Source organism: Corylus avellana, chromosome 11 (genome assembly GCF_965113065.1).
Source record: "Corylus avellana chromosome 11, dhCorAvel1.hap1.2, whole genome shotgun sequence".
In the NCBI taxonomy this organism is placed as follows: domain Eukaryota; kingdom Viridiplantae; phylum Streptophyta; class Magnoliopsida; order Fagales; family Betulaceae; genus Corylus; species Corylus avellana.
In genome coordinates, this window is record NC_142500.1 from 17,236,843 (window position 1) to 17,261,585 (window position 24,743).

Sequence of the window (24,743 nt, forward strand, 5' to 3'; positions counted from 1 at the left end):
CAAGGGAACCGAGACACTCTAATGCTTTAAGTCAATAAATTCGTTAAGATGAAAAACTGAATAGAGAGCTTTTTGACGGAGAGTGATGGTGATACTTAATTTCTAGGAGAGTTACTACTCCTTTCAAAGAGAGGCTTCTAAATATGGTCCCCGATTGTCATGTTTGTTAAGTGTCGAACTTATAATTATTTGATTATTTTCACATGAACAATATTACTCTTGAAATTCATTTTATATCGGCTTATGGCACTTGAAAAGTACAAAAGAAAAATCACTTAAAACACGTTAAACCAAAACTGGTGTGAAATGAATGAATGCACCTTTATTTTTATTTTTTATTTTTTTTTAAATTAATAAGTTAACAATGCAACATTAATATAATAAAATATTAATATATAGCATTACTCCTTCCAACAATATCCTGCATGTACAACCATGTACAATGGGTCAAGAGGTACTCAAGTAAAAAAAAAAAAAAGTATAGTATGACATTGACACCTAAAAATCCCATATGACATAATATTGTTTGGTAGGTAATAAATCAAATGTGGCGGCATCTTTCCCAGAAAAATAAAAAATTAAAAAAAGAATAAAATTTTGTACCACGGGGTGGGTGGCCCAGGGTGGGTGGGTATTAAAGTGCACGATATGACATGAACCATACATATTACCATCCGATTTCCAGTTATTTACGAAACCACCATTCCCCATGTGCATCGTATGGCTTGCTTATGCAATTACGGGAATGCCCCTGCTCACCAATTCCTAACTACCCGCTTCCTTTGACTGTTGAAGCCCCCCTGCCTCCACCGAACCCCGCGTCTCTTCGTGACTAAAGCCCCTATAAAACCCCCTTACAAATCCTCCAACACAACGCACAGAAACGTATAATAGAATCCCTCTCTCTCTCTCGAAAAAGAAGGAAGAAAACGAAAAGAGAGGGGAGAGAGACATTTTTGCTAAGCAATGGCTCTCTCAAACACAGCAACCCTCTCGTCAAAGTCACTGTACGGAAACACCCATAATCTGTCAACTCCACACCACCACCACCAACCCACTTTCTCTGTCGTCCCCACCGCCACCAAGACGCACAGCGCCAAGCCACTCACTCGCATCTCGGCCGTCCACGCCGCCGAGCCCTCCACCAAGCCGCCCCCTGTGGCGTCGCCTTCCAAATGGACGGTGGACAGCTGGAAGTCAAAGCCGGCCTTGCAGCTCCCGGAGTACCCGGACCAGCAGGTGCTGGAGACGGTGCTGAAGACCATCGAGGCCTTCCCGCCGCTGGTGTTTGCCGGTGAGGCCAGGCACCTGGAGGAGAAGCTGGCAGAGGCCGCCATGGGCAACGCGTTTCTCCTGCAAGGAGGGGACTGCGCAGAGAGCTTCAAGGAGTTCAATGCAAACAACATTAGGGACACCTTCAGAGTGCTTCTTCAGATGGGTGCTGTTCTTATGTTCGGCGGTCAAGTTCCTGTCATTAGGGTCGGTATTGCTGTTCTTGGGCTTTTAAGTTTTTCTATTTTGGCGTGCTTGTGCGTGTGTTTTTGGTTGATTGTGTAGTAGCATTGGTTTTGAATTGTAGGTGTTTGATAGTTTTATGTGGGATCTATAAAGTTTTTTGCTAATTATATATGATCATTCAATGATTTTTAAGATTTGGGTTTTGATTGAGAATTGCGGGTTTGGCGTGGTTTAGGTTGGGAGAATGGCGGGTCAGTTTGCGAAGCCAAGATCCGATTCATTTGAGGAGAAGGATGGTGTGAAGCTGCCAAGTTACAAAGGGGACAACATAAATGGTGACGATTTTACTGAGAAATCAAGGATTCCGGACCCTGAGAGATTGATCAGGGCTTATTGTCAATCCGCGGCGACTCTCAACCTTCTTAGGGCCTTTGCCACCGGAGGATATGCTGCAATCCAGAGGCTTAGTGAATGGAATCTTGATTTCGCGGAGCACAGCGAGCAGGGAGATAGGTAATGCTATGTTAGACCTCTCTTGGTTTCATGTATCCATTGAAAACACACTTGTAATATTTAACATTTAGTTTGTAACCAATGAGCCTTTGATTATGCGATGATTTTGAAGCATATGCTAGAAATTGCACCTGAAATAATCAAATTGTGCCATTGATTGGAGGTTAATTTGGTGATTCAAGATCCATTCAAGTTTTAACATGTTTTGTTGTTGGAATGGTTAATTGAACAGGTACCACGAACTCGCTGGCCGGGTTGATGAGGCCCTAGGATTCATGGCTGCCGCTGGACTTACAGTTGACCACCCTGTAATGAGAACAACTGAATTCTGGACCTCCCATGAGTGTTTGCATTTGCCTTATGAGCAATCACTCACTAGGAAGGATTCAACTTCCGGCCTGCATTATGATTGCTCTGCGCACATGGTTTGGGTTGGGGAGCGCACCCGGCAACTGGATGGTGCCCATGTAGAGTTCCTAAGAGGAATTGCCAATCCCCTTGGCATCAAGGTATGTGTAATGGAGCCTTTCTTGAACTTTTGATAGTTCTAGTTGTTATTGCCTGCTATATTATCACATCCACTGTTCATCTCTTAGATCAGATGAGATAAATATAATTTGTTAGTTCTATATCATACTATTACAACATGTAAAGTTCTAAAATCAATTTGATTATTTCCACAATGACCAAGTGTGTTTCTAATCTTCAAACCTTTCTCCTGGGAAAAGGGAAGGAAGCTTTTGTGGCATGTGCTCTGTTTAATCTTATCTACCTTTACTAGTTATTCTCATCATTTATGGTAGAATTAGGGCTTGGTCTTCTGAAAAACAATAATTGACTCTAAATAATGAGTGATGATATTTTTTATCACTACCTACTTCAATACCGTTACTACTTTTGTTAGATCAGCTACCAATGTGCTGATTAGCAAAATGTTTATACCCATCAATGATGTCCACATCTTTTGTCGAATATGCTCATCCTAATCCTATCTGACTTACAGTTACAGCCAACATTTAAGTTGTTGAGCCTATATTTTGTTGTGCTTGTCCATAAATGAAAATATTCTTGTCCATGCGATGGTTGGTTACCTGGTTCTGGTAATAATTTTGTTGCTGCAAGAAAAAATAGATGGCTAAAGGTGAATCCTTTTTATGCAGGTGAGCAACAAAATGGATCCAAATGATCTAGTTAAACTCATTGAGATCCTGAACCCCCACAACAAGCCAGGAAGAATTACTATAATTGCAAGAATGGGTGCTGAGAACATGCGAGTTAAGCTTCCCCATTTGATTAGGGGTGTCCGCCGGGCTGGGCAAATCGTGACCTGGGTCTGTGACCCAATGCATGGAAACACCATCAAGGCACCATGTGGACTTAAAACCCGTCCCTTTGATGCAATTTTGGTACTATTTCTTTCCCAACTTATTCTTATTATTTGGCATCAAATTGGTCAACATAGTTCTTGATTTTTCTGATATAGCATTATGCCTGTCTGTCTTGTTAGGTGGGGTAAATGTCAAAAGAGTAGAATGCAGTCATTAGATTTCTTTTTTAGTTAACATTAATATAGTTGGAAGAAATACAATCAAATATCTGTCCTCCCCAAAAAGACCCGTTTATAATTTTATTACTATTCGTGGAAATCAATATTACTACCCTCTAGTAGCTAATCTGTAGCTTAAATATCATATCTGTAATAAGTAATCATTGCTAGGTGAACAATCCAAGTCATTATCATTCTTTGACAAAAACACTGGAGTAGAGTAAAAGATGTTTCGTGGTTAACGCATTGGTTGATCTCAATTCTCTCATGTTACCTACCGGCTGGTTGGTGAACGGTCCAAGTCAAAGCTAACTGTTACTCTACCAAAGGGTTCCACTGAAGAAGAGAGTTGATTTAATCAACATGTGGCCGTCTAATAGTCTTTGAGGCGGTTCTTATTAGAATATTAGTTAAATTATTACATTCACCTCTTTCTATCAGCTTGAACTTTTGAAATAAGTAGTGATTTAATATGGTATGAGAGTATAGATTATAAGTTTAAACATTGTTTACATCAATTATCCTTTAAATAGTCCAAGTGTTGTTTGGTCCCCCAAGAGACCCTCTCTCTCTTTCTTTCTATTTTTGTTTGTTTTTACCAAATCATGACCATAATGTAATAATTTCCTGGTTATAGGCTGAGGTGCGAGCATTCTTCGATGTGCATGAGCAAGAAGGGAGCCACCCAGGTGGAGTTCATCTGGAGATGACTGGGCAGAATGTGACAGAGTGCATTGGAGGGTCAAGGACAGTGACTTTCGACGACCTGAGCTCACGCTATCACACACACTGTGACCCAAGGCTCAACGCTTCTCAGTCTCTGGAGCTTGCCTTCATCGTTGCAGATCGACTCAGAAAGAGAAGAATCGGGACTCAGCGTCTGGCTTCTTTAAGCCTTTAGAAAGCTCCAAAGCACCCCCATCATTTCTCTACGATTGGCAATCTTGATGTATTTGGTAGTGATCAATAAATGTCGCGCGTGTCATCCACCAAACCTTGTGCTGCAGGGGGCCACCCTATTGCAATGCTAGCTAGCAATCTTGATGGTCTCCTACAATTAAGAGCAACTTCCAAAATCCTGGAAATTGTTGGGCTCCGCAGGAAAAAAAAAACATTATATTAGTTGTGAAGGATTTAATTTTCATGTTTGGAAGCTGCAAAAGCAAGGTGTTGGAGAGCAGCCTTGTAGAATTTCCTCATTTATTAATTTAGTATTTGCATTTGAGTTTGGCTTCTGTATTTATGTGTGGATGATTAGTATCTATGCCTAATGATCATTGGAGATTATTGAAAGAACGAAATAAAGCAAAGGCCATATATGGCATTCTAAATATGGGATGAACAGAAGTAGCCTTCCATTATTTGTCGGTGTACATTTTCACACCAACTGACTTGACGTATTTTATGTTGACTTTTCATGTTAAATTAAAAGAAGAAGAAAAATGATCATTTAAAATACGTCACATCAGTCAAGATAGGCGGCTCGAGTAGGAAATCTTTTAATTTTGTCATTGATTAATATATAGACGATGATGATTAAAGCCTACCAATTTTAGCACAAACCCACTTAATGTTTGAAAATGATTTGACCGACCATATTGAAAGAAGAGGAGGAGACCCTACTTTTAATTGATGGGCCAGCCATGGATGATCACTGTTCATGGTACCACTACCAACCCTCCTTAATACTCCAAAACCAGAACTGAAGAAACAAAATAAGTCATCACTTACTAAAGAAACACAAATGAATGCAACCTTCCATTTCCAAATTCCAAATTCCAAAAGCGGTCCTGATTGATGGCAAAAAAGATTTGACTTTTGCTGCTATTTTGATGGCTTCAAAGCTAGACGTACAGTGAATGACAAAACATATACAAGATATATACAACGAAATTAAGCACAGAGATCTTCCAGTCTTCAAGTCCTCAATGACGGTCTATGCCTGCCAATGCCATATCTAATTTTGTTTTTCTCTGGGTGAAAAGTTATCTACTTGTGACGTTTTATTACTGTTTATTCATAAAAAATGGTCAACGGCCTCCTCAAAGAACACGTACTGCGAATATAAAAATGTTGCACTCAAATGTTGCGTGCTTTGCTTTGCTTGGGATGGTTCCCTGAGAGATAAGGATAGAGTCAAAACGGCAACGAGTAAAGGGGTGAAATACTGTAACCTTCTAATAATTAAACAAATACATATATAATACTAGCACCCAATTCCAGCTGCATATAGGGTGGAGCCGGAGATAACCACCCTCGGTCTTGTCATAACTGTCAAAGCATGCGAGGTCCAGCACATGCAAAACGTCATGTCATAATTTGGCCCCACGATAAGACGGAGGCATAGTCCTTCGGCGAGCACCCCGCGTAAGGGAAGGAAAAATACTCATTTCAAGTAGGCACACAACCATTAATCAAGTTAGCATTTTCAGAGAAAAATTTCATTTCACCCTTGCTAACTTAATCATCGGAGATCTTGATATTTCCGTTGTCGGCACTCTCGGCAAGTCTCCGACTAATATATTCTTCTTCCCATTCTTTCATGTGCCTGTTGTTATGTAGTTGAAAAAACTGTAGATGCACATGTCAAAAATTGTAATATATTAATTTCTTCTAGTTTAATGTTACCTAAGTGATCAGAGCCCCCCAAAAAATGAAAGGGTGTTGTCTTTTGCATGAGAAATCTAGGTGAACAAATATACGCAAGCGGTCGAAGTTAGTTGCCAATGCGGCGTGCAGTGGTAGATGAAACACCAGGCAATAATTGGGTACGTTGAAACTTAGGTCTTCTTCTGATCCCACCATCACGTGTCTATCGGACAATCAATGCCAGATTTTATTTTCTTAGGTTGAACCGTAGATATCGCATCCACGAGAATCTCTTTTCTAATAAAAATGAAATTCTTTTACATGTTATAAAGTCAACCAAGAAATCGCCAATTAGTGGGGTTTCGATCTTCTTAATTTCTCTTGGCCTGGATATATATGTTTCAGTCAATCAGTACTCTATGTTGGAGACGTACATGGCACCATGTGGAAGTATGATCGGTTGATGATGATGTTTGATCAGTTGTTATTATAGCCATGTGGGAGGTGAGCTGGAGACTTATCAATTATTTAATCGCCAACAATAATTTTGAAGTGAAAAACAGCAGCTCATGATTTGATTTCTTCATGCAAATGATGTTATGGTTGGACGAGGTTTATAAAGACTTGAATTGTTCTTCTACTTCTTCAGGTGTACGTTAGGCACCTAATAATCATTCATTGACTATGGTAGAATAGTACTATAGTAGAAGAAGCAACAAAAATAAACTATATTTTATAATAGGATTTACAGCAAAAACTGGCCTATGCATGAAATCATGACATTTTTTTTAGTGCATTTCAATTAATTACTCCTAATGGTAATTATCAATCGTTCAAGAGCTTAGAGAAGTATCTAGTACTGATCAACTGCTAACATTGATGCAACAAATGTTTTCCCTAAGCTCAAAACTGTTCCGTCTTCGAAGAAGCTGCCGGGATGCCATGCAATCGGCCAGTTACTGCATCCTACAAGTAGATTTTTCATGCAAAACTGGTAGCTACACGTTAATTTTCACGTATCCTGGCAGTGACAGATCTAAAAATTCGTATTAAGATGGGTAGAAGAAGAAGAAGAGTAGGGACGGGTGAATAAGTAGTAATTAAGGACTAGGGTCAATAAAACTAAAAAAATACCCTCAAAAAATAAAAAATTCAAAAACTCTGGGAGGAACGGGAGCCCCTGTCCGCCCCCTTTGTATCCGCCATTGCATCCAGGCCATCGCCAATATCCACTGCATTAGTATTGAGTGGCCCCAAAATAATGTTCCAACATTTAAACCCCAAAGGGGTTGGGTAAGTTGGTAGAAGCCATGACTTTGAGTGCTTTTCATGATTTCAGGTTTGAAATTTTATTAGTGCAAACTGTCCTTTGTGCCCAGCTCCCAAGTTACTTGGTCCATACTAAGAGGGCTGCGAGACGAGACAAGAATTTTGGGTTTACCTTAAAAGGAGTTCCCAGTGAGTTGGTCTACGGTGGGAGATAAAAAGGATCTGGTATGAAAGGGCTTTACTTTTGAGGTTAAATATTACCTTACACGTTTTACATAGCAAGCGGGGATAGCTCAGTTGGGAGAGCGTCAGACTGAAGATCTGAAGGTCACGTGTTCGATCCACGTTCACCGCATCTAAAATGAAAAATATTGTTTTGCCGTTTTCCTTTTTAAGAATTTGCACGGCCAGATAGGAAACCGGGACAAACAATCAAACTAATTCAATGGCTTGGGATCACGTTTAATGAGTCGAACCTTCTTCATCCTGCGGCCTGGTTAGAAGAAAAAGAAAAGAAAAAGTACCGATAAAACTGTAACGTCAGAGAAAGATTGAGAGCTCCCAGAGACATGCAGGGGATCAATCTTTTTCTTTCTTTTCCTTTTTGACAGACTGACAACGGATAGAGAACCAGCAAAAGTAAACGACACAAAAGAGGGGAGACAATTAAAAATTAAAATGATGTGTCGCCAATTTTTTTTTTTTTTTAAAAAAAAAATTGAAATATTTAACATTTCTCATAAAAATAAATAAACCATCAGATTTTTATTTACAAAATATTTACAATAATGAAACAAAACGTGGTCATTTCATGCAATAACTAACATTCAAATAATAATATTATTGGGTTGATTCGGATTTGATTTCGAAAAAATTCTACAAGGCTTCCGAACTGATTTTATTCATAAACCCTGAAAACCTTCTAAAAACCAACTTGTCCAAGTTTGAAACCGGCATAAATTTTCTCAAATTCGGCCTATACAATTGTTATTTGTCTCTTTAACATATAAGAAATACATAATTATTTCAGTTAGAATGTAAAAAACACATAATTTTTGTATTAAACTACTTTAAAAAGATGTGCTTTTTTACATACCCAAGGGAAACTAGGTCGAAGAAATTTTTTTTAACTCAATTTGAAAGCCAATTCCGTCCGTAATTCAATTATTAAAAAAGCATAGACTTCTCATACTTACACATCAGTGTTTGGATGGTAGAAGAGAAAAGGAGGGAAGTTGGGGGAGGATTCCTATTGTTTTTTTTTTTTTAACCCTCTTTCTAGCACATTGTTGTTAGGATCGGGTAAGTCATTACATAGAGAGTATGCTGTAACAAGAGAACAGAATATAGGCAAAGCTGGCACCCCTTACGTTGAAACACTTCTTACAATTCTACCAACAAAATTCAACTTTCATCTTTGTCATACAGTAAATAACACAATAATAACAGAAATAATGCACAGTAAACATCTGCACTTTATGTTATCTAGAGATCATACGAAAATTAAAAATATAAAAAGAAAAGAAAAGAAAAAAAAGTCTGCATCTGTCAAACATAATAGTCGCAAGATGCAAAGGAGCTCCTAGTAGTAAGGCATGTATCGCGCTGCCCTTCTGAACCTAGGAACCTTCCTGCAGCAGATTTGAAGTGGGGAAGGAAAGAAAGCAAGCAAGACCAATCAGCATATTTCGGATGGTACACAAAAATATAAGTGAGAGACTATTGAGTGGCATACCCATATCCATAAGGAGAGTAGAAATAAGGAGGAACATATGGCCTCCTGAACCGGAACCCCATGTAAGGATTGAAACGCCTCGGCCGATACTGCTTCATCCCAGGAACATTGGTCCTTTTAGGCAAAACCTGATACATATATCAAACAATCAAAAACTACAGATTGGAAACCAAAAGATCTCATGCCAATGAATGAGCTCTCAGAATCGTATTTACTTATGCATCGAGGCTCACATCAAAATCCAACACAAGTTACCTTCAATTGACGACCGTGTAATTCAGATTCAGTCAGAAGAAGAGCCTCTTGAACAGCTTCTGTCTCAACAAATTCCACATAAGCAAAACCTTTTGGCTGGCCAAATTTATCTGTCAGAATAGTCACCCTGTTTACTGTCCCACATGATTGGAAGTGTTGCTGCACTTCTTCAGGTGTGCATGCATAATCAACCTGCAAAACAACATCCAACCCAAGAATTTTCAAGCCAATTGAGTGAGACAAAGACACCATAAACCATACCCTTAAGAGTCAGAAAGTGGAAACAGATGCAAAACACAATTTTCCGCAATGGAACAACATAATGAAACACCCACCAGACTAGGAGAGATCAGTGCATCAAGCACCCAATTAATGATTCTCATTTATGTTAAGATCACAAAATAAATTGTTGCATAATTTATCCTTTGTTTCTATTACCTCTTTATTTCTTTGGACAACAGTAATTTTAAATTCTTTTTAACAGCCTTTACCATATAATGATCATGCAAAAAGAAAGTTTTGTTTACAAGTATACACAAAAAAGAAGTTGATTGCTAATCAATTGATTTAAATAATTAGAAATCCAGAAGAAAGCATTAGACCACAAAGTTACATCCAAAATTATCGACAGAGATCGTCTAATTGATTTTTCAAAACTTTCATTGAACTTCCATATAGCAATAGCATCCAAAACTATCAGACTATTGCAAAGTGAAAAAAGTATTCACATCAAAGTTGAATGCAGTTTCAAGGAAAAAAGTTTTTCCAAGGGAACAAAAGAAACAATACATAAAGGAGCTAAAAGAGAATTTGAAGGTAAATCAAATTTATGACTAAGCAAACGAACATTGTGTAAAACCCCTGCATATCAAAAAGGAAAAAGAAAAAAGACCCGTAGGCAACTTATAGGGAAGACACAACAGGATCAAGTGATAATCTTAAATATCCACCATGTAGATGCTCAAATCAAAACCACACTGTAAGTAGAAAGCATAAGAATCATGGAAATTTGCTGCATAATACTTGGATCAACATTAAAAACTATCAAGATAGCTGGATCAAGTAATTCATTAGAGCAACTAACAGATATTAGTCAATAGAACATAATGTCCTTGTAGAGAAGAGAGTAGAAAAAGAGAGGGGGGGGGGGGGGGGGGAGCGAGAGAGAGAGAGAGAGGCCATACGGTGTAAGTTACATTTTTACCATTAAAAAAGCAATGCAACAAAAACACAGTAGATGAAACTGTAGTCATCAATGATGCATAGATTGTTCATATAAGATATCATTTGGTGTAAAATTTCCTTAAGTTGCCCTAGAAAAGACTCTTGCAATTTCATTTTTTTTTTATTTCCATGTTTCTTACTGCGTACTTGACTGAACCAAGGAAGAAACTGCATTTTTTAAACAGAACATAAAATTTTATCGTTTTTATATACCTTCAACCTACTTATTGTACTGATATAGGTAGTACTAGAAGCAACCTGTCATATCAATTCGAAATCGAACTTGGCCAAGTTAATATAATTGACAGCATGATCAAGCTATCAACTCATTAGATATGAGACACTGACTACAAAATCACTTTGATAAATATTTGAATAACCAGCTCTAGGAAAGTAAGGGAGCTATCTTTGAAAAGTAGAGATGCTCTAGTCTCCGATAATCTTAGTAAACCATGAAAGAGTTTGCAAATATTCAGAGAATTTGAAGAAACATCATATGTGCATTAAAAAAAAAAAAAAAAAAAGAAAGTAAAATCATATCGTCATTTTTCATTCAGATGAAAAAAATTATGCAAATAAGGCCACAGGGAAGCAGCAATCTTATACCCCTCACGCCATCTTCAAATGACACATTTTTGAGGCACCACAGACCAATGCCAGCAGCAGTAAGGCTCTGCAACCAAGATTGCATGCCAGTGAGTTGCCTTCACTCTTCCAAAGAATGTGTCCCCTTGTGTTTTGAAGTTGAAGCGTCTTTAATTCATCATATACTTTCTCCCATTCCAGCCTTCCCATGGAAAAGATCAAATATTTCCACTCCATTTCTTCCTTTCTACATGGACTTGGTTCAATATAGAACCTTCACTCGTATTGTTTTTATACTTCACCTTTTCTTTTCTTTTTCTTTCTTTCTTTTCATTCTTTTTTCTTGCCAGATTTTTTTTTTCCCCTTCCTTCAACATGTTTTTCTATTCTTTCTTTCTTTCTTTTTCTTTTTCTTTTTCTTTTTCTTTTTCTTTTTCTTTTTTTTCTTTTTCAGTTTTTGAGAATTTTTTCAACTTTTATTTTTTTTTGGTATTTTCTTATGTATTTTGAAACATTCATGAGACAATCAGCCTCCCTTCTAATGCAAGCTAAATAACACCAGAATAACTTTGGCACACCCACAAAATACGGTGAAACCATCCAGCTAAAATATAGTGAAACCATCCTGCGATCATAGCGAGACATAAGTCAAACCATGTCTCTGAAGTAGAGAAGTATCCACATCCACACCAAAAACAAAATAAAATTAGAGGTTCAAATATTAACACAGTATCAGAAAGCAAAAGATAAAATCAAGGTTTTAAGGAATGAGAAATGCAATATGTTCTAAGGTTCAATTATAAACTTCTACTTTAACAAACCATATCCTAGACTTTCATATCTTAACTGACGATAGAAGTTTTAATCATAAACAAGGTCTTCTAAGACTCAATAAATCCATTTAGTATAGCTTGAGAACACCTACTTCATAAAAGTTGTCTATACAAGCATATGGGAAGGGGTTCACATTGGCAATCACTAAAAGACCATTATCCAAATGTTGGTCCCACAAAAGTAAAGTTCAAGGGGGAGAGTTCTTAATACAGGCCAATCCTTCAGCATTTCCTGATGATGAAGTTGTAGGACACTTGAGCTTGATAGTCAAAGACTTTCACCATTGCAACACTAAATAGCTCCTCCAATGCAGATCATTAATATTAATAATTTGTTTAGTAACAGAGAATCCATTATAGGTTATGTTTGTTATTCTATTGGTAAACTAAAAAACTAATATATGCGACGCAGTCAGATTGGACTCTTCGAACATGATCCCATACTCAAAATATGCTAGTCCAAAAACAACTTCAATAACCAACACAGCCCTTTTCATTTTTTTTTTTTTGGCTAAATGCAAATCCTAAAATCTTATAGGAGCAACAGTAGTAAAGGATTTCCTCCAAATCATGAGTAAGATATACTTCTCCAGGGTGATAGACAGATGCCAAGAAGAAAATTAAGAGCCATAAACAACCCAGGAAACCATGCTGCATCTAAGAATATAATGATACTCATTTTTTTTAGATAAGTAATTATATTACATTTACCATGCAAATAAGCCGTTTATGCTGGCATAAAGTAACTCCAACCAATAAGTGACCAATTTAGATAAATAAAAGCAACTAACATATTTCTACCATGTATCATAGGTGTTGGGAGATAAAACGGTTATGGAGTTTTTACCAAGAGTACATTAATATACATAATTGAATACAACTCTAGCCCAAAAGCCTAAACTAATAGGCTAAGGTTCACTTAGGTATATTAAGCACTATTTTCTTATATATTTTCTCAATGTGGGACACAACACTCACAAATGCACTCACAACAATCTCCCCCTCACTTATGAGTCTCTTCACATTGACCCAACTCCCCCTCACTTGTGAGTCTTTTTACATTTCCCAGAATGTCTCACGTCAAGAGTTGCAGATGGAGACACAACTCTAAACCTGACGCGTCCAAACACCCGTCTATAGAGTTTTTACCAAGAGTACAATAATATACATAATTGAACACAACTCTAGCCCAAAAGCCTAAGCTAATGGGCTAAGGTACACTAAGGTATATTAAGCACTCTTTTCTTTTATATTTTCTCAATGTGGGACTCAACACTCACAAGTGCACTCACAACAATAGGTCACTTATGCACAAATCTCAATTGTGATACATTCGGTTTCTAGGATTGGTTACAGGCATATCGACACATACATTAACGTTTGGGAGCAAGTGAATAAGCATTTTTATTAAAAGGTTTCACAAGATAATGACAGCAATAACAATCATAATAACAACAATAAAAAATAAAATGAGATAAAACTTAACCATTATAAAACTATACAGATGTTTCCTTGAAGGCGATTCCAGAATAAGTATTTGAAGTTGCAGAGGAGAAAAACCAAGGTCCAAGATAACACATCATGCAACCACACAAGATCCTTGCAGATACTACAACTATGATCTAACTGGCATATGTAAATGCATAGGATATTTGAGAAGGCCAAGAGTCAAATAAAAAGAAAAATTTGTTTCTCACATTGCCAACAAACACTGATCGTGCGTCTGTCTCCTCCCTGTTTGCTTGAGAAGCAGCTGTGCTAGCAGGGTCTGCGCAAAATCAGGCACATAACTACATAAGTTCAAAACATCAAAGGAGAAAACAGAAGAAAGAAAATTATACAAATAGCATCACATAATAATAAACAAAACTATCCTAACAACATTAGAACCTAACCACTGATATAAATCTATCTTAAGCACCAATATATGTTCATGCTCCAAGATGCACACTAATATCTTATCTTGACAACAATAGAACATGGTACCGCATAGGATCAGCTTCAAAAATTGAAACATTTAGGCCGTGCTCACTCTAACTACACCTAGATAACACTAGATCACCACCTACATAGTAATCAAGCGCAAAAAATCAAAAAAAAAAAAAAAAAAATTGTACTTAAGAATCTCACTTACCACAGCTCTTCAATCTTAAACCTAAACAGCTTAAAAAGAAAATTTTCAAGATATAGCTCAATCTCAAACATTGCCACCAATATACAACGCCACTAATATAAATCATCGGAATTCAAGTAAAGAAAGAAACAGATTAAATTTCAAATCTCGAATTAATTATTCAAGTATATATCTTACTTGCTCATATATTCCTACCGTTTCTCTGCAAACAACCATAGAAAAAACCGAAAACTAGATCCGAATCTCGGGAAAGGAAAACTGCAAAGAAAGAGATTCGAACCTTGAACCGCACCCATCTCCTTCTCGACCTTGGCCTGCATTTCGCGGAGAGCGGCGGCTTCCTCCTCCATCTCCTTCAACCGCTTCTTCATCTCGTCCAGCTCCTGCGCCATCACACACACACATACATCGTATAATCGAATAACTTAATGTTCTGACGACTTTGATGCACCGATAGTCGAACCAATCGCTAGGATTTTTCGATAAAATCCAGAACTAGGCAACAGAAAATCGGAAACAAAAGAAAGGGAGGAGACCTTGACGGCGTCGTCGTCGGCGGCGGACATGTCGACGTCGGCGTGGTGAGAGTCCATGTCTCCCTCCATCTCTCCCTCGTCTGGGATTTCTCCTCCGTACACCTCGTGCTCCTCTTCGTCCATATCTCTCTTTCTCTCTCTCTCTCTCAAGGTTTCTAGAAAAATACGGCACCTTGTTTCTTACTGGTTATGTATCCAGACACGGGCGTTATCATACATCCAAAAGGATTTGGGCTTCGGAACAAATTGGTGGAAACGACGTCGTTCTTTTCTAAGTGCAAACCAAGTCTCTTTGGTTTTAGAGTATTCATATCCAATTTAGCAAATTTACTCTCAATTTTAGTTAAAAAAATAAATAATAAATAATAATTCCATTTATATTTATTTTAACTATCAATTTTTTCAAAGCACATATATTCGGCTCTCTATTTTAACTGTCACTTTTATTATTTCATTTAAATATTATTTTTTTAAAATTTTTTTAATTTTTATTTATTCTTTATTGAGATGAGAAAGAATTTATATATATATATATATATATATATATATAAACCTTTGTTCTTATTTGGTGAATGAACAATGCTCATTCACCAAATGTTTCTTCAAATTGTTAAGTTGGATTTGCTTACATTTTAGCATCTTGTCGAACCAAATGAGAATGCTCTTACCATTTCGGACTAAATTCTTGGTAATTTTAAGTGTTTTATCTATAAATTTTCTTAAATTTTAATTATAAGTTTTCATATAAGCAATATCAATTTTAAATACGTTAAAATGTGGTAAATACTAAGAGTTGATACAAGTGATAAATATTGATACATAACATCTCAATATTTATATGAAATAATGTGTTATTATTACATGATAAATTTTGCAATTAAATTGGATAATTTTCGAATTATATGAAATAATATGTTGTTATTACGTGATACATTTGCAATTAAAATGGATATTTAATTTAATATGCAAAAAATATTGTGTTTTTATTAGATGGTATGAGCCCAAAAATTTCATATATGTTTTATGTTATGTTTTTATATACGAAATTGATATGTTGTGTAAAAATTGAAAAAGAAAAATTACGATAGCTTAATGAATAGTATGAGACAAAGATCACACATGATCACACATAGCATTAAATGTTTAAGAAAAATGATAATGAAATGCATGTATGAGCACATATCATATATATGTTATAATTATATGGGTTAATCCCTACGGCATTTAAGAAAGCCGATGACATCGATTTCATGTGATAAATAAGAATATAGATGATAGTACGGGAGAATCATGCAATATATGCATGATTCACTCAATACATTTTTTTTAAGTAAATAAGGTAAAGGCTATAAAGGAGGTTGATCCGATTCTTTATTCAAATAAAAGAGAGAATGAGAAACCAATCGAAAATGCTTCCAAACACAAGGTTGGAAGCAGTCTATCTAATTACACACTGAGCATAATAAAATGCACTACAAATAAAGCAAATAACAAAGGAAATACAACTTGAATACATATATATTATTCACTTTAAGACCATTGTATTATGCACTTATATTGCTGCACTAGGTAGATTCAAATTTCAAAGTAGGAAATTAAACAAAACACCACATCTATGCTTCATGTGAAAGTGTGAATGAAGAGTTGTCGATGCTCTGTTGTGAATACTTGGGAGGCCGAGCTCCAAGAGCTTTAAAAATGGGCTTAACCTTTTCGACAGTCTTAATAATTCCCCAAAACATGAGCCTATATAAAACCACCATTCCAAACAAAACAGCAAGATCAATCCACTTGGAGTAGCCCATCTCCACCTCCCAAGTATTTCTCAAGATATAGTCACCGGTGATGGTAGCAGGCCCTCCGGCTTGGATATTAGGGAAAGTTAATCCTTCGAACTCATTCTTGTAGAATCCTTGGTTTACATACTTATGGAACGCAATGTAGTACATTGGGTATCTCCAAAAAGGCTTAGGAAGATCATCCGGCAGCCGGAAGAAACCTCCATTCAACATCATCACACCTTGTATTCCGGCACCGGTAATGATACCCATGAGAAAATCTGGCACTATGCTCGCAACAATCATCATTAGGCTTTCGACCAACATCATGCACACAAAGAGTAGCAATGCGAAGCAGGCGAAGTGTTCGATGCTCTTTTGAAGGCCTACAAGGTAGTAAGCCAGAGCTCCAGGAGCTAAAGAGATGATGAGCAAGTAAGGAATAGAAGAAAATGTGTTTCCAATCACAAACGCGCCAACGCCATAGTGCCCATTTAATCTTTCTCGCCCAAATATCTGATAAAGTTGAAGAATTAAGGGTCAAATTTATAAGCACATCCAATAGTTATAAATTCGAGATTTAAGTAACAAAATGACTAACCTTCATGTCCTCTACAAAAGAAGGGAATCCGCCAATTGCCATGAAAGTGAGAAAGGCCGCAACAAACATCAGCATTGAACCTCTAGCCTAGAAATTTACAAGTATATGATGTTCAAGATGTGCTGGATTGTCGTTTTCAAAATAATTAAATGGACATTTCATATCATTAATTAGTTACCTGGATTGAACCATAAGTAAAGCCAATGTCATGGTAAATAGTCCCAACACATAAACACAGTGCAATATAGACTGCAAGGCGAAGCCAGTAATAGCCTAGATCACGATACATGTTTACAAAAGATCTCCTTGTCAGAACTAGGCATTGTGTAATGAAGCTTGCTTGGCTTCCCTTCTTCTCCAAAGTTCCTTGTTTCTATATAACACAGAAGCTATCCTCATTATTACTATTCTTTAATCATAATCCACTTATACAACTAGTTCTCAATTTTTTATTTTTTTTTTACAAGTTATTGTTGATCCGAAGACTAACTTTCACTATTATGTCATTACAGTTATATAATAATATTTATATAACAGTCTACTAAATAATATTATTTTATCATTAATCACTACAAAGTTGTATATATACCTGGTGGCATATCTTATATAAGACCTGCTGAACTTGCTGGAGTGTCTCAGATGACTTGTATGACTTGACGAGGATATTTATGACTTCCTCAGTGCTTGTGCCGTCACGCCCTATTTCGATATCCTATTGTAGATCAACCAAGTGGCTCAAGTGAATTCTTCCTTGATGATTGTTTTCAAGAATAGGGGAAGATAACGAGAAAATTAAGTATATATATATACTTACTGCATCGAAGTCCTTGTTGATAGTTCTAAGGTAGTGATCAGATGGGTTTCTCAGAGTTGGGCATGGGAAGCCTTTTGAACCAAAAAACTGCATAAAAAACATATATATTTACAATTAATAAATTTTGTTTGATGCTAACTACACTGAAGAATTTTATAACATGCATCGTAAAAGAAATTGTTGTACCTCTTCTGCCATTGAAACAGGGCCAAAATAGACAGTCATGCCAGTGGAAAGGAGGCAGAGATTGCTGAAGAGCTCAAAAACTTCACTGCTCGGTTGATGGATTGATGCGATAACAGTCCTTCCATCTTGGCGAGCAAGCTTAGTGATGCGGCTCATGACATGGAAAGATGCTGCACTGTCCAGCCCACTTGTAGGCTCGTCGAGGAAAAGCAGCTTTGGGCGTGTCAAGATTTCAATGCAAATGCTAACCCTCCTCTTTTGCCCACCGCTCAGCCCTTTTACACTCCAGCCTCCAATTCTTGTATCCATGGAATCTTGCAAACCCATCTCCCTTATCGTCATCTCCGCCCTTTCCTTCTTCTCGGATCTTGACATTGAGTCCGGCAGTTGGAGCTGTGCCGAGTAGTATACAGTTTCCCTTACTGTTAGTGTTGTCATTAAGGTGTCATCCTGAGTTACATACGCCTATTTCATGCAAAATATAAGAGAAATTTTTATCTGTTAACGTTTCGATGGATCAACCACATTATATATTTACGCGAACATACATGACCCTTTTTTCATACCGAAGTTCCAAAAGCAAGTGTTTCTTTGCGTCCATTAACCAAAATCTCCCCAGTCTGCTGCGTATTTGAACTTAACCTCCCTGCAATAAGTTGATCATCGGTAGCTTCCATATTCCAATCAATGGCTTTATTAATTTGTTATGCTTTTTATTTTATTTTTCTTTGACAAGGTTTTTGGTGGGAAAACAGCTGCTACGTGAACGGTTTAACGTAACATTAAAAATTAATATTAAATTTTAAAATTTTAAATTCAATGCTTAAGACTGCACTGCACGTACGTATCATTTCTCTACTCCGGCCAATTTAAATTTATATTTTTTTTTCCAACCCCAAATCGCAGTTAAGCAACGCAGTCAAGCCACATGTGCATAAGCACCACCATTTTCACCTACATATCTGCTAGCTCCTCCTCTCTCTGTTATTTCTTTTGCCGTCAAAATTCATATCTTTGGCTCCATTTCTTTGCAAATAAATGAACTCGATCTGAACTCTGAGAGTTGGATTGTTCGAATAATTAAGCCTCGACATTCCCATTTGCTTTTCTCAATTGGGTATCTCCAAATTTCCCACCTTTTGGATTTTTCTATCTTTATAATTTGTTATCTAATCTTCTTTGGTCTTGGTTCTTTATTATTAATGTTAGTTTATTTAAGTTGATTCTTTTTGGGTTGTTACAGATCTGGTCAACACAGGAAAGAGATCGAGTGTTCGAGTGTTTCAGATCATGTTAACTAATTAGTTTTTTTGTGGGGCAAATAATAATTTAACAATATCCAAAATATCTTATTCTTAATGTCTTTGTATTAGCACTCATATAATCATTTTTATTTATCTTTTAAATTAATTTGAGTGTGATGGTTTGAATTAGATAATTGTATTTTGTAAGTGTAACAAGAAAAATAAAAGCGACTTTCGACCCTTAATATTAAATACAAATCACATCCCAAATGTGAGAGAGAGATAGATAGACGTTTACATGATAAAAGACAAAACAAAATGAATGCAAATTAACATGGACGATGGATTGCTCAGGAATTAATATAAAAAACGCAACCTGCCAACATGGATCAATATATACAGCTGACCATGTTACTATTAATAAAGTTGGCGGCGAAGAGAAGGAATCTAGGGCAAGAAAAAGTATTATTTTGAATTTTCTAAGTTTGAAATAATTTTTTTAATATGTGTGATGTCTGATGCTTCTCTTGATATGCAAGATAAAAAATATGTAGGTCTCACATATTTTTTTAATAATATATATATATATATACTCCTGCCATTATTACAGCCATGCCAGTATCAATTATCAAAGAAAAAAAAAAATTCTCTTCCCAATATGGATTGGATCAGGATCTATTCAAAATTCTTATAAGAAATTTCAATTTCTGAAATTTTAGATTTAGGTCGTTCATTTTTATCTAATAGTCATTGTTCTACCACGTGTCTCACTAACTAATAAAATAATAAATATTTATTATTTTATTAATAATGAAACATGTGACAAAATAATGAATAAAAAATGTTTGTCATAGTAACATTTTTGGTTAGTGTATACGGCACAACTTAATGTTTGACCAGCCAAAATCATGGCGTTTCCTATTATTGGGGCATACAAGCACGTCAATAAATTTTTTTTTTCTTCTGTTTTTTTTTTTTTTTTCTATAAGTTTCTACAAATATTGTTCTTCTTCTATTCAAATGTTTCTAATTATGTAGTAAAAATGACATGAAAAGTCGATTTTAGCTGGCCAAATAATAAGATTAGAGATCGATCATGCATTAATTCCTCCCTCCATGCACGAAGGATAAGAATGAAAGGATTTTTCAAAGATTCAAGAACTTTGTAAGTGAAATTGCTAAAGGATTATGGTTTTTTTTTTTTTTTTTTGGGGTGTTCTACGTAAATATTATTTTTTGAAAAAGTAAAAAATATCAGACAAAAACTAAAAACAATATTCACATAAAAAAAAAAAAAAAAAAAAAAAAAAAAAAAAAAAACCTAAGCATTTTTCTATTCATATTATTGTACCTGCCAAAGAATCGAGAAGAGTAGATTTGCCAGAGCCAGAAGGACCCATGATGGCCAGCACCTCTCCGGGTTGAGCGTACCCAGTGAGTCCCTGAAGGATCGGCAAGCGCCGTCGTTTCCCATCATCCACCGTAACCCACAGCTCCTTCCACGTCAAGAAAACGCCCTCCCTCTTCGACACTGAACCAGCACGAACGTAATTTTCTCCTTGCTCCCCCAACGATTCTGCAACAACTTCGGAACCAAACCTCAGAGGCGGCGCGGATTCAGCAACGTTAAACGGGAAAATGCTGTCGGCAGTAGAGGACAAGCTGCCATCTGCTTCTACTTCTTCAGAAGCTAAGCTTCGCCTTTGCATCTCTAAATCGACAACTCCTGCGCTTGTCACCGCCTGAGAAAGAAGCGATCTTGTCGGGCTTGCCTTCGGTGTCCATCTAAGGACTCCAGTTGAGGGCTTTTCGCTGCTGCCTTTGGCGTCCGTCTCATCCATGCTGGTTTGTTGGTGTAGACAGGGTGACCCAGAGATAGACGATGATCTTTATTGCATATATTTACGCTCCCACTAGCATTATATGAAAGAGTCGAAAAAAACAAGTGTGCGTTTATTTATATTTATTTTTTTGGTTGTTTTATCATTATTCAGAAAGTGTCGTGAAGCATTAACTACTATATAACAAGTGGCCTAGTCAAAATTAATTCCGGGTTCCAACCTTCTCAACCGCGGTGTGTGCCAATCCAGCAGGACATAATATGAACTTTTAGAATTATTTGTTATTGTGTGGTTTTAATTTTTTTCAGAGAAAAATTTAAAATTAGTCTTTGTGATTTACTTGATTTACAATTAACTCCATATAGTATCAAAATAAACTTAAAGGTTCTTGAGATATGCCAAAAAAATAATTTAGTTCATACAATCAAATTTCGTTCACTGACTTAACAGATTATGATAACATGAAACATTAGAGCCAATAAAATTGTGATACTTGTCATATTTAAGTCAGTGTCACACTAACAGAATCTGTTAATTTTTTTTTTTTGATGACGGAGAACCTCGACAAGGTAGAACCCTTCAGACACACTCCTGCAGAGTAAACGTCAGACCCGTGCACCACACCCTCGAAAGTTTACTTATACAGATCAGGATAAATCTCTAGTTTTTACACCAGGGGGTGTAGCCCCAAAGAAGAATTTGCACCTAGCAAGTCTCAAACTTGGGATCTATAGGGTGATACTCTCTAAGACCACAAGCCTCAACCACTAGGCCAACTCCAATTAGTAGATAAAATTTGACTATATGGACTAAAGGCCCGTTTGGGAGTGCGATTTCAATAAGTGCGATTTTAAAAATTGCGTTTTTAAAAATTGTGTTTTTAAAATCGTTACTTTTTAAAACCGCATAGGCGTTTGGTAAAACATACTAAAAAGTACTTTTTTTATCAATTGAGTGTTTGGATAACATTAGCATATAATTGCGGTTTCATGACCAAATTACCAATAAGGATGAACAAGACAAGGAGGATGAAGAAAAAAAAAAAGAGAGAGAGAAAAGAAGGGTTTTAATATATTTTAGGTGGGTATTCTTGGTATTTTTTTCATTCCCGTTCTAAAAAAGGTAACTATTACGCCAAATATATTTTTAATAGAAATCGTGATTTTGTTTTAAATTCGCACTTTTTCAAATAAGCACCCTCTAATCAGCTTATGGAAATCGCAGATTTTTCTGCGATTTTAAAATTTGCGTTTTTAAAATCGCAATCCCAAACACCTTAAAGTTGCGATTTGGTTTAAAATCGCAGATTATTTTTTTAAAAACGCACTCCCAAACGCACCCTAAATTATTTTTTTGACACACCTCAAAGATCTTTGAGTTCATTTTGATGCCATAGAGAGCTAATTGTAAATCAGGTAAACCACAATGATTAATTTTTCATTTTTCCCTTTTTTTAATAATGCTTATCTTATAATTATTTTATAATATTGAGAATTAATTTTTTATTTTTCTGTTTAAGAAAATTGGTTCAAGTGATAGTTGATACTGGTATTGTGAAATAAAAATATAATTTCTAGTATTACTCATTTTCTCCCTAGTGTTTTGATAAATGAAAATATTGGGGGTATTGCAATTTTTGTTATAATTAATTACTTATATATTAATGTGAAAGTTAACAGCTAGCTACAATAAAATTTAATTATTGAAAAGTGCTTGCCATACTATATGTTTTTATATAACCCTTTACAAATTAACATGACATATCAAGTAAGCGTTATGTAGCATAACATGATAAAAAAAAATTAAAAACAAAATTTGAAAGTTAAATTTAATTGTTTAGTGACTGATGTAGGTAATATCAATGTGATACTAATACATCAGTTTGTTAATATATAATATCGTAACAATACTATTATTTGTTTAGTAGTTAATGTGATAACATCAATTTGTAAATAAAAAATAAATAAAAAATTACTACAACTAACAACACTCTTTCAAAAACAATTTGCCAAAGCTAGTTGTGAAGGGATAAATCAGTTTGTTGGGATTTAGAACTTGTTTTTCGGAGACGCTTGGTGTTCTCAGGAGGATATTGTCAATTTTTTTTTGGGAGTCTAAGAAAATATTATCCTAATTAAAAATTTAAAGAAACATTATCAACTAAATAATAATTTAAAGATTTTTCTTTAAATAATACCAATACGAGGGCAACAAGAGGTAGTTGCCCCTTCTGCCTACCCTAAAATTTGATTTAACTGAGGTGTAGCCTTTATTTATCTATTGCAATTTGCACATCCTAGAAAAGGAAACTAGCCCTGGACCATAGTATTAAAGGCAAGCCTGATTCGAGGGTTTGTTTTCTTTGTACAATTCATTTACTTTGCCAGATACTCAAAGTAGGGACCAGTGGACCACAGTAGAGACATCCTAGGCGCTTGCTCCAAGCGTCTTCCCCTTGTGGAGGCCAATCAAGGCGAAGCAAATGCTGCCCTTCTAGTCGTGCAACTTGCCTCTCAGTACTGTATTTTCCCTCTTATTATTGAAGGGGACTCTTTGACAACAATTCTAGCCATTAATTATCCTCACCTCAGCACCGAATGGGCCTTTGCCCATGTCTTCACTGACATCAACCTTCAACTCATCTCCTTCCCGGAATGGACAGCTTTGAAGATTTCAAGATATGCTAATTTTTGTGCATATCATATCGTCAAATGGGTTGCTTTAAATATAATGTTTGAAAGCATTCCCACTTACTCCCTCATACTTTCCTCTTTAAGATTTAGAAGCGAAAAGAATTCCTTTATAACCCTTTTTTCCCTCTTTGAATTAAAAAAAAAAAAAAGGTAAGGTTGCACGATTACCAAGAAAAAGATCGGCTTGTGTGCTTTAGTTAAAATTATACCACACTTAAAAATTAAAATCTTGAAATTGAAGGGTTCAGATTTGTTCCAGGATTTTCACTAGACTCCCTTTCATCCATCCCTTCTTCTTCTCTCTTTAATTTTTTTTTTTCTCAGACATATTAAAATGAGATGGAACTTACCGTAAATATATAAGCAAATAGATACGTATAGTCTCTCTACATCAACATACCCATTCGATGCAAAATCTTAATCTCAAATTCTTTTGGCATCACAAACACACAATAACATAAACTATTAGAAAAATAAACTAAACATGATTTATAGGGTCCAAAAAAAATAATACCTTTGAGCGTAAAAACTCTCTTAACAAGATTCCCTGAAATCCCCAACAACAATAACAATGCTAAGAGTCAAGCCAAAACAATGCAAGAATCATAAATGATAAACCCACTTGAAATTATAAAAAAATAAAATTGATGATGCTTGAAAAAAATCAGAATAAAAGTGATAAAAAAAATCAGGAAAACGGAACAACTTTCTCTTCCTCTTCCCTGCGGAGACCAGTTGGGTATCCTTTTGATAAAATCAGGATAAAAGTGAGTTCTCTTGTATCCCTTTGATGAATAAGAATCAAGGAGAGAGAGAGAGAGAGAGAGAGAGAGAGAGAGAGAGTAATTGAAGGGGGGTATTTTCGGTTTTCCTTGTTGAAAGGAGGCAAAACTAAAAAGAAAAAAAATT

The 24,743-nt window shown here is 35.9% G+C and overlaps 3 protein-coding genes and 1 non-coding gene across 4 annotated transcripts; 2 read left to right on the top strand and 2 right to left on the bottom strand.

Annotated features, from left to right (window-relative positions):
- The first annotated feature begins 845 nt into the window (after nucleotides 1-845).
- DHS1 (3-deoxy-D-arabino-heptulosonate 7-phosphate synthase 1) lies at nucleotides 846-4,752 on the top strand. The gene is made up of 5 exons (XM_059576236.2): nucleotides 846-1,479; nucleotides 1,694-1,971; nucleotides 2,204-2,480; nucleotides 3,132-3,377; nucleotides 4,155-4,752. The coding sequence occupies exons 1-5, from the start codon at nucleotides 967-969 to the stop codon at nucleotides 4,416-4,418; spliced, it is 1,578 nt and encodes a 525-aa protein (XP_059432219.2). The 5' UTR covers nucleotides 846-966; the 3' UTR covers nucleotides 4,419-4,752.
- Nucleotides 4,753-7,657: 2,905 nt separating this feature from the next.
- TRNAF-GAA (transfer RNA phenylalanine (anticodon GAA)) lies at nucleotides 7,658-7,730 on the top strand. The gene has a single exon. It is a non-coding gene; the product is annotated as a tRNA-Phe (tRNA).
- A 990-nt stretch (nucleotides 7,731-8,720) lies between these two features.
- Nucleotides 8,721-14,850, bottom strand: LOC132165565 (RNA-binding (RRM/RBD/RNP motifs) family protein). Its single transcript, XM_059576186.2, has 6 exons — nucleotides 14,678-14,850; nucleotides 14,422-14,524; nucleotides 13,705-13,775; nucleotides 9,366-9,557; nucleotides 9,111-9,238; nucleotides 8,721-9,006 (listed from the first exon to the last, which is right to left on the bottom strand). The coding sequence occupies exons 1-6, from the start codon at nucleotides 14,798-14,800 to the stop codon at nucleotides 8,958-8,960; spliced, it is 666 nt and encodes a 221-aa protein (XP_059432169.2). The 5' UTR covers nucleotides 14,801-14,850; the 3' UTR covers nucleotides 8,721-8,957.
- Nucleotides 14,851-16,232: 1,382 nt separating this feature from the next.
- On the bottom strand, nucleotides 16,233-21,141 carry LOC132165874 (ABC transporter G family member 1-like). The gene is made up of 8 exons (XM_059576565.2): nucleotides 20,652-21,141; nucleotides 18,623-18,702; nucleotides 18,057-18,521; nucleotides 17,871-17,957; nucleotides 17,646-17,768; nucleotides 17,235-17,429; nucleotides 17,057-17,143; nucleotides 16,233-16,971 (listed from the first exon to the last, which is right to left on the bottom strand). The coding sequence occupies exons 1-8, from the start codon at nucleotides 21,139-21,141 to the stop codon at nucleotides 16,291-16,293; spliced, it is 2,208 nt and encodes a 735-aa protein (XP_059432548.2). The 3' UTR covers nucleotides 16,233-16,290.
- Between the last annotated feature and the right edge of the window lie 3,602 nt (nucleotides 21,142-24,743).

Excerpts from the sequence above, each read along its gene's own strand:
- LOC132165874 (XM_059576565.2), bottom strand. The coding sequence starts at position 21,141 with ATGGATGAGACGGACGCCAAAGGCAGCAGCGAAAAGCCCTCAACTGGA. Across the intron at positions 17,144-17,234 it reads TTACTTATGGTTCAATCCAG|GCTAGAGGTTCAATGCTGAT; the intron begins GTAACTAATTAA and ends GTAAATTTCTAG. Across the intron at positions 16,972-17,056 it reads CTTTTGTAGAGGACATGAAG|ATATTTGGGCGAGAAAGATT; the intron begins GTTAGTCATTTT and ends CAACTTTATCAG.
- DHS1 (XM_059576236.2), top strand. The coding sequence starts at position 967 with ATGGCTCTCTCAAACACAGCAACCCTCTCGTCAAAGTCACTGTACGGA. Across the intron at positions 1,480-1,693 it reads GTCAAGTTCCTGTCATTAGG|GTTGGGAGAATGGCGGGTCA; the intron begins GTCGGTATTGCT and ends GGCGTGGTTTAG. Across the intron at positions 1,972-2,203 it reads CACAGCGAGCAGGGAGATAG|GTACCACGAACTCGCTGGCC; the intron begins GTAATGCTATGT and ends TTAATTGAACAG.
- LOC132165565 (XM_059576186.2), bottom strand. The coding sequence starts at position 14,800 with ATGGACGAAGAGGAGCACGAGGTGTACGGAGGAGAAATCCCAGACGAG. Across the intron at positions 14,525-14,677 it reads CCGACGACGACGCCGTCAAG|GAGCTGGACGAGATGAAGAA; the intron begins GTCTCCTCCCTT and ends GTGATGGCGCAG. Across the intron at positions 9,007-9,110 it reads TACTCTCCTTATGGATATGG|GAAGGTTCCTAGGTTCAGAA; the intron begins GTATGCCACTCA and ends AATCTGCTGCAG.